General features: G+C 41.8%; 1 protein-coding gene across 1 annotated transcript in view; it reads right to left on the minus strand.

Annotated features, from left to right (window-relative positions):
• ADCY2 (adenylate cyclase 2) overlaps window positions 1–12,974 on the minus strand; it is a 458,247-nt gene that overhangs the window by 68,524 nt on the left and 376,749 nt on the right. The window contains exon 15 of the mRNA XM_053593134.1: window positions 8,877–8,961. Within this exon, the coding sequence (XP_053449109.1) occupies window positions 8,877–8,961 (85 nt within the window). The remainder of the gene's footprint in view (window positions 1–8,876; window positions 8,962–12,974) is intronic.

Consider the following 12,974-nt stretch of genomic DNA (forward strand, 5'->3'; position numbering starts at 1 on the left):
ACAAAGTAGACAAAAAACTCTTCTGCAGTATAAAAATTGGTAAACACTGCTGGTGACAAGGACAGGGAGGTAGATGAGGGAGATACGATAGTTGCAGTGACGAGGGGGGAGAGGAGGCGGAGTTGGTGGAGGGAACTGAAGAAACCAGTGACAGGAAGAAGAGGAGAAAAAAAGACTAAGATCTCGAAATGGAAGGAATCTGATAAAGGAAAAAGAGAACACTGACTCACTTGCAGCTCTGTAAAAATTACAACTTGGCTTTTGAAACGAACATTTGCTTCTGTTTATTCTGTTTTGGGTTAAGTATTAAAATAAAGGCCCTGGTAGAAAAATATTTATCAAAATTCAGACCATGATAATTAAACCTTGTAAGTGATAACACCTCAAGAATATTTTGGCCATTATTCAGATGGAGCTGTTCAAGTGAAAAGGAGAAAACGCCTGCTATGAGCCCAGTGGAGTCATTCGCTTTGATCTTTGGTTTAGCCCCAAATGACAATCCTCAGGCAATTAAAATCATTTCAGCCAAATCTGTTTCTTCCCTTTCCTGAGCATCAATGTCAGTCCTTGCGTCCTCCGACTGCCTCTGGGAGATGTGAAAGGAGGGGGAATCTAAGTTTATGGGACGCTCCATCACAGGGCTGGGGGGCGGAACGAATGAGCAGCACATTGTGGTAGAAAAAGCAGGGGATAAAGGCCATTGTCCCTGACCCAGTTAAGGCGGATCCTCCACATAAAAGCAAATATTCATACATTTTATTTGGATTAATAAAAAGAAAAAAAACTCCACCAAAAAATTATCCTGCTTATTTCCTTCCCTTCCCTCCCCTTTCTCTGTTTTTCTCTTTTCTTCTTTTCTCCTCCTCACCTTTCCCTACCTTTCCCTCCTTTTCCTCCTTCCTCTCTCCCTTCTTCCCTCCCTTTTGAACCACTTGCAAATGCTAACAACCAGTAGTCTCTCCATCTAAAATTAATTCCTTACAATTTATGTTAATACTTATAAAAGTGGACTACATTCACAATTTAGTGTCCATTTAAAAAGTAATATGAGATCCCCGAGAAAAAGTAGTAGCTTATATCAACTGAGGTTTAATAAAATGAAAAAACATTCAGAAAAGATTAATAACCAGAGTGGCCGAGTGACAAAATTTCATTAATACAAAACACATCCCATGATAAAATCTTTCCAGGAAAACATGATGGCTGAGTTTTTCACATGAACATGTGTTTTGGGGTGTTTGCCTAGGAACATCCACTCTGGTATTTTAATTGGCTGAAGACTGTCATTCTCAATGGCAGGAACAAGCCAGAGCAATAATTACTTGTCACGTGTAATGTCACAAACACTGTCATGTGTGCTTTGATTATTTAATTGTCCTTGAATTTCCTACAGAAATATTTTCTTTTTAATTAGAATCAATCATATTCCACACATCAGCCCACTTCTTTCTGGTGCCCCGGTGAGCCTCACTCCCTGATCACCACCCCACTGGGTGGAGCTTGCAGAACTGAGCATGCGTGATGTCTTTGCTGACGTATTTGCCCCTGGCCACGTGCAGGGCTGGTTGAGGACAGTGACCAACCACATCTTGCTTATCTTTGTATTCACAGAGGCAAACAGACTGCCTGACCAATAGTAGGAACTCAACAAATGCCTGCTGGACCCACTCACCATGTTCCTGATGGACCCAGAGGGGATTACTGGGGACAGAAACACAGAGGGAGCTTGGTACTAAAGAGGCTGAGTGAGGCTTTAGGGTTTGTCCAGCTGCAAAAGGTGGGAAGCTGGGACTGAGGCCCTGGAATAAAAATTGGAGCCTCAAAAAGCTGTTCTTTGTGGAGAAGTCTGGCAGAACTACCAAGGACCTTCTAATGAGAAATCCAAACTCTAAACATGGGTTTGGGCTTGAAATTACATTATCTGATTCATAATGGGAACCTCAAAGTAAGGATTAATTAATCAGGTCAAAAAACCAGAGAAAGGCCTGGAGCTTCTTGCAGAAGCAAGAATACTACTACTTACAGGGGAGACTCGAAAGTGATACCCGGAGTGCAGGGACGTCCCAGTTGGCGTCGGGGCAGTTACTACTGAAGGTGACCTCCCAGGGAGAACAAATTATGAACTACAGAAGGCAGGGGACTATATGGGGAAGAGTCAACAGAGATAACAGGCAGTGGAACTAGCATAGCAAGGTCTGCAGATGTCACAACAATCTGCAGAGATTAAAGTAACAAAAGAAGGATTAGCGCCCATAGTAAGCAAGCAGGTTGCTAAGAGAAAATAACGGGCATATTTTTAAAATAAGCCATATCAACTCTCTCGAGATGAAAATAAATGTATTGAAATTACAAACTCAATGGCTGTAGACAGACAGCATGAACCGTCTGGCTGAAGAGGTCAGGCAGAGCTCAAGAAATCACCCATAAAACAGCACAGAAGGGTAAAGAGGTAAAAGAGATGAACGCAAGGTTGAAACACAGAAGCTGCAATGAAGCTGTTTGATGTACTTTTAATAGACATTTGAGAAAAATAGAACAGAAAGGGTAGAAAAAAAGACAAAATACAAGGAGATACTGGGCAATGACACTGTGAGCCTGGAGCAGGCTGCGGGGCCTGTGGCTGGGAGATGTGCTGAGGCCCAGACAGGAGAAATGACAGCCAACCTACCCTGAATGCACAGCCTCTACCACTCACAAAGACAAAGAGCAAATCCTGCAGAAAACCAGAGACCAGGGACCAGTGAGACACACGCCTTCTCAGTACAGGAGAGGACAGACAGGTATGGAAACACGTTCTCAAAATGTTAAAAGAAATACTATAAATTATTAAAATGAGGAAAAATACTTTTTAAAATAACCAACCTGAGTGGGTATATTATTCACAAGCTTTCCTGGAAGAGGTTATACAAGGGAACGCTTTAGCAGTATGGAAACCGAATCTTGGAGGAAGGGATAGTATTTGGAAAAAGCAGCAAAAAAAAAAAAAAAAAAAAGTTAAACAAAGTTAGCACAAAAGATGAGAAAGAATGATCGGACTTCACTTAGTTTTCAACAAGAAGATAGAGACATTAATGGACCTTGTTAATTATGTGCACCTGTTACAAATTTTAAGGTACTATCTAAAACACAGACTAGAATATACAACTTCTAAGTCAGAGAAAAAAAGGATTAACACTGTGGATCTCTGAGAAGACAGATGAGGAGGAAAAATAAGTCAGAGCAAAGAAGATTGATAACAGATCTTTAAAAAGTAAAACAGACTATAGTGATTATAATACACGTGAATGTATTATAGTTGCCAAGTTAGATTTCTGGAACTGGATCTGAGAAAAAACATACAGCTAGACGTTGTTTACCGGAGATAGACCTAAAAGTTATGTAACGATAAGGAAAAGCTGCAGGTAAAAAGATGGCAAAAGGAAAATTCTGAGAGGAACATAGTGGAGTTATATTGACATTAGAGAAAGAGACTTCGGCAGAAAAGCACCGCAGTGGGGTGGAAAGCTTTTCTATTAGCTGAGTGTGTAACCTACTTTTCCTTTTCCAAGGTGACCTCTATATTTGTGCTTTCATCTCTGCCTGGAACGAGGTTGGTGGGCTGGCATCATATTATCTCTGCCATATAAAGCACAAGGTAACACTACTGGAAGAAAAATTTCTTCTGACATTTTCTGACATTTTCATTTGCTGTCTGCATCTAGCATACTTGTTCTCAAGATGTTTGGAGTGTATTATTTTTTAGTGGTATTTTGAATTTGTCATAGAGATGTAAGTCCACTTCAGGTAGTTCAGAAACTCAAATCTGATCATGAATGTGTACTTACTATTATTATTACTACTACAAAAATGAAAGCCATTATCCTTTTATTGCTGATTGTAACAAAAATGTGATGTGAGCTTTGTCTTAGTTTTTGCCTCGGTAAAAGGGATTGTTTCATCATTCAATAAAACAATATGTATAAAACACCGCCGAATGACTTTCATGTAGATAAAAACATTTTGCAAAGGGTGTTTTCTTACTAGACTATTTTAGTCTAAATTTAATCATTAATTAACTTTTTCTTTCATTTGATGATGGATATACACTTTGCCCAGAATCTAGTTTTAAATAACTGGACCAATAGTTGAATTTTAAGAAAGTAGACTGGAGAGAACAGGAAGAAGGTACCGTGTGAAGTCCCCTTGAGTCACCAAGGGGATTTTGACCAGGGGGTGCTTGGCGGTCACTACAGGGCATCCTAAGTGCCCTGCTTGGCCATCCCGGCCCAGTGTTGGGTGCCTGTCTGCCAACGACTCTGTCCATACACAGCCTCACACCCTCTGCACTGGCCTCTGAGAACAAAGTTCCAAGGCTCGATTCTAAGTCTGGCTCCAGTACCTACTTGCTGTACACCACTGGGCAAGTCTCACGGCATCTGTGAGCCTCTGTTCTGTTAATTCTAGAATGGACATTCCCTCCAAGGACTCTGGTGAGCTTGAACGAGCCGGGATATATGAAGCATGCAGCAGAGCAAGCAGGTATTTTTAATCTAACATTTACTACTAATAAACTGGGATGAGGCTGGAATCAGACCCACGGGGACACTGCCCACCATAAGCAGTTTGGATTGACCCCGAAGTTCCCACTCGAGAGCAGGAAGCCTTTGAAGTCCTCCTCAGTTACCACACTCCTGACTTTGCTGTGCAGTCTCCATCTCCAAGAGGTCTGAGTAGAGCTCCTTCTGCATCATTATCTTTTGGAGAGAAAATTTCTATTCCAAATGATGGGAAACGGAAATTCACTTTAGCAGAACGCACCTCTGGGGTCCAGGTTTCCCCATCCACAAAAGCAGGGGCTGAAGGAGGGTATCCCTGGGCTCTCTTTCAGCTCTCCAGGGAGATTTTCAATTCTGAAATGTTAAGCGGCTTTGATGTGGAATCCCAAGGACCTCCTGAGGGCCCCTGAGGCAGAGGGAGGGCTTGGGGATGTCCGGTTTGGATGTGGAGGCCAGGAGCTCCCCAGAATGCTGAGCCAAGGAAGCAACTGTGAGCTGGACTCGGAGCTTCAGCTCAGAAGTCAAGTCTGGGTGAGGCCAGGGGTAGGATGTGTTTTTGAGCAGTGGTGCCAGGAAATACACTTGGGTTCAACCCAGCATTCCTTCAAGCTGAGTGCTATTAAATATTTATCTCATGTTTCACATGCCCCAAGTACCATCATGAGCAAAATAGGACTGAAGCAAATTCATTGAAGACGTTTCCAACTATAAGAATAAAAGTAATCATGCAAAACAGGACCTCTGACATGGGGGCTGATGGTGGAAGAGGTGGGCTCTTGGCAGTTGGAAGAAGCACGGCCCAGTCAAGGATTCAGGTGGCTCTGAGCAAGAAGTGTCAGCGCGGCGTGATGAAGGCTACCACGGTTCACCACCTGTTCTCTCGGCCATGCGCTCATTTACAATTCCACTTGCTCCCTGTCCTGGTGGTAGGACATCCAGGGTAGGTCTCTTAGGGCACGCCTAACTTTGCCTGAGAAGGGTTGGCAATCATGAAATGAGGAAAGAGCTACATGAAGCCAGAGGACTGGAGGAAGGAAAAGAATCCCACGAAAACAACATAAGGAGTCCAGTCGTGTGTACTTGCTACGTAACACCCACTTATTAAACAGGCTGATGTGATTAGCATCCTGCTGGATTCAGTGATGGGAAAGAGAGCAGGTTTAGGAAACCATTCTTGTCTTAACAAACTCAGTATGTGTAAGGGCAAATGACAGAAAACGTCAGACGTCTAAATGAGATGGGACGTGATCGAGGCTAAGCCACGCAAAGGAGGGCCCAGCCCAGGGCTTGGAGTGGTGTCAGAGAAGATTCCTAGGAACCCTGAGCCCACTCAGGTGGGCAAGAAATGAGGGGTGGGCAACACAGAGGCTGGGGGAGGGGCACGCCTCGGGCCAGAGGCTGGGCCTCCCGTGGAAACGAAAATTAAATAGAAATTCTCTGCCATATTCTTCACAATGTGTCACTGAATAAATATCTGTCTGATTTTTCTACCAAAGGATAAAATCTTGTATTTCATTATCACCCTCATTTTTTATTCATTGTGATGTTTTTCTACCTTTTTATCAAAGCCAGCTGTAAAGCAGCCAACCAATTTGATTTACTCATGGTGTATATTCTGTGCAACAGAGGGTGACAAAGGCAAGCACTGGGGAGAAACATCTCGGCCAAGTGTACTTTTTTGAAACTTTCTTCATAAAAGTATTTTTAATTCTTTCTACAGAGAATTTAGCACCTGTATTAGCACAAATACTGCCTTTGTTATTTAAGTTAGGTTACCATATGTTAACAGAAAGTAGGTTTGGAGTATTAAGTACTTTTCACGAACACAGCATTTAATTCATAAATAAATGCAAATCATTACAAAACCTCATACAACTTAGGTTATTAAGAAGCCGAGGAACAAGCAGGACGTAGCAGTGTTTGCCCATATTCCCTGCAGAATATCTGGGACAACAGAGTTTTCCACTGAGTTCGGAGGGGAGAGCTCAGCACGCAAACCTTCTGAAATTGTCTCTGCATTAATATGTCTGATGCTGAGAGTTAAAAAATCCTTTCAGAATGGTTTAAACATCAAAAAGAATCTATTATTGGAAGGAGAAGAATTCCTTCTTGAATTTTTCAGGGATTACATCCTGACCAAGGATTACAGCTGGCCTCTGATGGGAGACTCATTCACAGACCCTATGGATTCAAGCTTAGGAAGGCCAAATGTCCTCATGGATAGATTTCCTGGACACTTTGGCATAGTGCAGGGTTCTTTTGAGGGCAGGGTGGACACCAGTTCATTTGTAGTCTTGAAATTTGCTCTTTAAGACACCAGAGTCAAAAAGAACTTGTAGCATGAGGCATGTGAGAGCCAGGGTGTGGGCAGCCTGGGGATGAGAAAGGCGCTTTGGATGTCTTCTTAATAGCTTGTGGGGACCCCAGACTGGGCCCAGAAGGGATCAAGAGCTGTGACAGGTGGATACTATTGAGGCTGAATGGGGGGAAGTCACATAAGAGCAAAGCTTTCCCCAAAGGACAGCACGGTTGTTCTCGACCTCCAATTTTTCTGCTCTAAAAATCTATGTTTTGTTTATAAAAACTAAGTAGAAAGAAAATAGCCTAAAACCTTAAAGAGACGTGATGCCCCCAATGCCCAAGACTGAATTCTTTGGAATTGAAAATGAAACTTACAGCTAGTTATGCACAATGACATAAGCTGACTGAGAACTAGGGTGGGGTTTGCGTGGAACCCTGAAGGACGGCTCCTGTGCTGGGATCTGAGATGTGTCCGGCAGCAGGTGCAGTCCACGCGCCTTTCCACCCACGGGATGGTCTGGGAACATGGAAACCAGGCTTCTCTATCAAGTAAGCATTTTAGAACTGTGCCAAGGATTCCCATCAGAGTGCCAGGGTGGCTCGGTATTTACTGGGCCCCTCCTCTCTACAGCCTGCAATGTCTTCAGGGGATTTCAAGAGACTTGAGAAGCTAGGCGTGCAGCCGAATAAGTCAGAGCCCACAGTCCCAGTTTTGGAAGAGTTTTCAATGGCATTTGAGACATCTAAGCTACTATGTAGAAACAAAATCCACAAAAGTTTGCAAAGGTGCAAGTCACAGAGCGCAAAGGGCCTGTGGCTGAAAGGCAGAGACAAGCTGTGGGATCTTAAAGATCTCAATCTCTCAGTCTGCTTACTGTCGGGGGCCTCCAGACACACTGATTTTCAGAGCTTTTGAAGGGAAAAGGAGGATTTTAAGAGGCTGCTATGGCACTGTACTGATGTTGCTGCTAGTGATAATAGTATGTCCTTTAAAAGCGAAATGACATTACCCTGAAGACACTAGCAGGTGCAAACACGGCGGAATGAGAAGAGCACTTCCGTAGAAGCCAGCAGCGCCTCCTCATGGGCCCAGCACGACCCCGAGATGTGGCAGGCAGAGCACAACCTGCAGCTGCCTCCCTGGCTGGGTCATGGCAATGGGCTTGTCAGAGCCTAAGTGGCAAAAGAAATCATGATTTTGAAAATACAAAAACATCTATGGTATTTTCTATAATGCCATACAGCACATAAAATAGAATCCTTTGACAAATACTATGAAGGTTATTCCTATTTATTTTGTATAATCAATTATTGTCATGTTAATATTTTGGTTAAAAAAATACTCTCTGAACTGTGTCCTAAGGACGCTGGTGAACTCTGCAGGAAACCTGGCTCCGAGTGTCCTCCCGGTGTCAACTCGCCTCCAGGGAACAAAGTGGAACCCGGGGTTATTTGGTGGCACTTCTGTGCCATCACTGGCTCTCTCAGGATTCTGCTAAAGCCACAGCCAACTCGCCACCCCTGCTTTGACTCAAGAGTAAACTTAGATTTAAGGTTTTTCTTCTATGTAGAACTAGTATTTAAACCACAGAGTTTACAATAATTGGATTAAATCAAAACACTAATAAAAGATATTTTAATCTTTTCTTTCTTCAAATACTCCAAAATCTTGCAAGTAGATGAAAGGTGTATCTGATTCCAGTGTTAATTCCCTGGCACGCTGAGACCCCTGTGGTGCCTGCACTTGCTGGTAACTCAGAGAAGGTGAGAAGAAATATCGACAAGAACAAATAAGCAAAAATACGATTTTATGGTGTGACGCTCAACAGTGCAAACAGGCTTCAAATCAGCGTCTGGGTTGCGCCGGGGCTGCCTCAGTTTCTACTCCAGGATGTTGGCCTAAAGGGAGAGTGTTACTTTTACTAGGTTCTGTAGCTCTAGAAACTACGGCAATCACCAAGCTCCCTGTTTTTGAAAGTTTTCTGTAAGAAATCAGTTTTCATGAAATGCAAAACAGAAGTCTGGATTTGAGGCACCTACCAAAAGCTGCCCAGCGAAGCAGACGAAGAGGATGCAGGCCAGCAGGAGAAACGCAGCTCCAAAGGAAACCCCCAGGGCCGGCGTTCTGCCAGAAGACAGAGAAGGCACAGGTTAGCGTGGAGGGCGTTTCTGGAAGTGATGAGTCATACTTCAGGATTAATTGGGACTTAATTAAATGAAGACTTCAGCCCTTGTTAATTTTCTGAGAAGTAAAAATGGAGCTAAAACAAACCAAACACATGTTTACCTAGAGGTGTCTATAGCTGTGGCTGACCAACAAGTTATGACTCATTATTAAAACTGCCCTGTAAGCATCATTTCTTTATGAAAGAAAACCAACCTTTTTAAAAGACTCGCGTTATGTCCCTGGCAGTTTCGTGCCTGACTTACATACCTCATTTTGGTGGCCTCTTCCCTGCCTGTGAGGTCCTAGCAGCTGCTAATTCCAGGGCAGTTTCACCTTCATGGGAGACCTCCAGCCCCAGCCCGACTCCTGCTGACTGAGGAAACACTGAGTTCTCCAGCCCAATCCCACCCAACTAGAGTCCACCAATTCAGCTTAGTGCAGGTTCAGGTAAATGTTTGGTGCACCCGCTCCCGCAAGTCAACAAGCACAAAAGCATCTGGTGATCACCCAAGAGGCCTGGCAACTAAGTTGCTTCACCAACAATTACCAGTTTATTGATAAGAATCATAAGTATTTCTGAGAGGTCCTTTAAATAGTTCAATAACTCAAAGCCTTTTAAAACGTAATTTGAACTGTGGATAGAAAGTTCCAGGTACATAAACAGGGCTACAGCACCATGAATCATCACAGATGAAATTCAAGTGGAGCATCCTAGGAGAGGTCGGATGGTGTCTGAGACCAAAATGAAACCTGTGTCTAGGAGGCTGACTGGAGCCAGGGAAGAAGCAGATGCTCTGGCTCCAGAGTAACCCTGACATAACAATGCACAGAGCAGAAGGACCAGACGTGGGTCAGCAACAAGCTGAAATTCCCTGCAGGTGCCCCCCAGGATTGGAGACAAAGCAAGAGGTCTGTGCACTGAGTGATCCCCTGGTGCTAAGGTGGGAAGACACCCCTCTCCTCAACATCTCAGATACCTAGAGGCGACTATCGGGGGTGCACATCAGCAAGATCAGCTTGAGTTAAGAAACACGTGGGCCTGACCCAGTGAAGTCCAGGGCACTGAATCATGCCCTGGATGCCGTTCACAGTGCTTTGCTCCCATTTTAAGAGCAACACTGTGCTTCTACTGGAGAGGCTACTTATACCGAGTACACTTGGATTGTTGACTAGTCTTATGGACCAGGCCCATGCTCGGCTGTCCTGGTACAAAGAGGAGGGAGACGTAATCGCTGCAGGGTCCCGGGGTGTGCCGGCCCACACCTTGCAGACATGGAGGGCTCTTGTCCTTACTCCTGTGACTAAAAGAGACCACAGTGATTCACTCACTGGGCTTTTCTTTGCTACCAGAAGTTTTTACAAGAAGGCTAAAAGGGGTTTTCTTTTACTTAGTCCTCTCCTACCCTGTTTCCCAGAAAATAAGACATCCTCTGAAAATAAGACCTACTCACAGGAAAGATAAGACGTCCCCTGAAAATAAGACCTAGCGCATCTTTGGGAGCACACCTTAATATAAGACACTGTCTTATTTTCGAGGAAACAGGGTAGTTGCTGCTTGGTGTCAAGGTGATGCCAGCCTCACACAGCTGAGTTTGGAAACGTTTCTTCTTTTTCTTACTCCTGGAACTGATTAAATACCAAATTAATGATCTCTTCTTGAAGGTTTGGTAAAACTCAAATGTAGAACCATTTGATGATGGGGAGGGCGATGATGATGGTGGTAGAGGTGATGGTGATGATGATGACACAAGCTGACATTAGAGAATATTTACCATGTGCCAAGAGCTGTTGTGAAATATATACGTATAAAATGTATAACATACATATACACACATTTATATAGTTCACTTTATTCTCACAATAATCCTATGTAGTAGTTGCTATGATTACCTCATTTTACCAAAGAGAAACTACAGCCCAGAGATGTTTAAGCAACTTGCCTGAACTCACAGCTCCATTCAGAGGTGCTGGCTGGGTTGATGTCTGCCCAGTTGTACTCCCGGCACACATTCTATTTTTAGGAGTAGACATGCCACATTTCTGCTCTATGTGTTGGTTCTGTTTTTGGAGTCAATTTTGATAATTTTCCTGGAGAATTATTGATTTCATTTAGAGTTTTAATTATAAAATATTATACATAAATTTTCTTATAACTTTAAAAGTCTCCATATTTGAAGTAATTTCTTCTTGTTTTCTCTTTTTTTCCCCTCAGACGTTTGAAGCTTTCCGTGTTTCCTTGATCATTTTAAAGAATGAGTTCCTGGTTTATGATTAAGGTCTATTCTTCCTGTTTGTTCCCTATATTATTAGTTTCTGATTCAACTTTAAAAAATTCCTTTCTTGTTTATTTAAACTTTTATTGTCCTTTTTTTTTTTGCTTGTCATTTACTTCCAATCTTTTGTATATTCCAATAATTACTGCTTTCGCCAAATCTCATAGCCTCTGATTTATAGCTGCTCATTATCACTCATTTCTAAAAAGGCTATAATTTCCACTTCCATTTCATTTTGATATAAAAATAATTCAGAAGTCTGATTTTTAAATTCTATAGGGATATTGTTGGTTAGTCCTTGTTACTTTTAATTTCATTAGATTTGATCAGAAATTATTTCTACTCAATTATTTCTACTTTGAAACGTCTTAAGGATTTTTAAGAAAACATATGTATTTTCTTTTTGCTGGTAACAAAGCATGTTCTCTAAATGTATCTATGGATGGAGCCTGATGAGTTAGTCAAATCCTTAGCAGTCTAACTTGATCTAACAATGTTACAATGTATTTAACATTTCCAACTAAAATGCTAGGATCTTATTGAATATTTTTGCATCTATGTTCATTAAAGATAGTGGTCTCTAATTTTCTTTTCTTGTTGGGTCCTTTCCTGGTTTGAGGATCAGGGTGATATTTGCTTCATAGAATGTGTTGGGAAGTATTCCTTCTTTTTTGAAGTTGTTGTTTTTAAAGTTGTTAAGTAATATAGGTACTAGTTCTTCTTTAAAGGTTTGGTAGAATTCTGATGTATATATACCAATAATAGTCAAGCAGAAAAAACACTCAAGGACTCTATTCCCTTTACAGTTGTGACAAAGAAGATGAAATATTTGGAAATTTACCTAATAAAGGACATGAAAGATCTCTATAAAGAGAACTATGAAACTCTGAGAAAAGAAATAGCTGAAGATGTTAACAAATGGAAAAACATACCATGCTCATGGCTAGGAAGAATCAACATTGTTAAAATGTCCATTTTACCCAAAGCAATTTACAAATTTAATGCAATCCCTATCAAAGCATCAATGTCATACTTTAAAGATCTGGAAAAAATAGTACTTTGTTTTATATGGAACCAGAAAAAACCTCGTATAGCCAAGACATTATTCAGAAACAAAAACAAATCAGGAGTTATCATGCTACCAGACTTCAAACTATACTATAAATCTACAGTGATCAAAACAGCATGGTATTGGCATAAAAATAGAGAGGTACTATATGGAACAGAATTGAGAACCAACAGATGAAACCAGACATGTATCATCATTTGATCTTTGATAAGCCTATCAAAAATAAAAATTGGACAAAAGATTCCCTATTTAACAAATGGTGCTGGGAGAATTGGATGGTGACTTGTAGAAGACTAAAATTGGACCCACACCTTTCCCATTAACAAAAATTTACTCTCACTGGATAAAAGATTTAAACTTAAGACGTGAAACTATAAAGATTCTTAGAGAGAGTGCAGGAGAAACACTTGAAGAAATTGGCTTGGGAGACTACTTTATGAGGAGGACCTCTCCAGGCAATGGAAGCAACACCAAAAATACATTACTGGGATCTGATCAAACTAAAAAGCTTCTGTATAGCCAAGAACATAGTAAGTAAAGGAAGCAGACAGCCCTCAGAATGGGAGAGGATATTTCCAGGTTATGCTTCTGACAAAAGTTTGATAACCAGAATCCACAGAGAACTCAAA

Source organism: Nycticebus coucang, chromosome 1, assembly GCF_027406575.1.
Source record: "Nycticebus coucang isolate mNycCou1 chromosome 1, mNycCou1.pri, whole genome shotgun sequence".
In the NCBI taxonomy this organism is placed as follows: domain Eukaryota; kingdom Metazoa; phylum Chordata; class Mammalia; order Primates; family Lorisidae; genus Nycticebus; species Nycticebus coucang.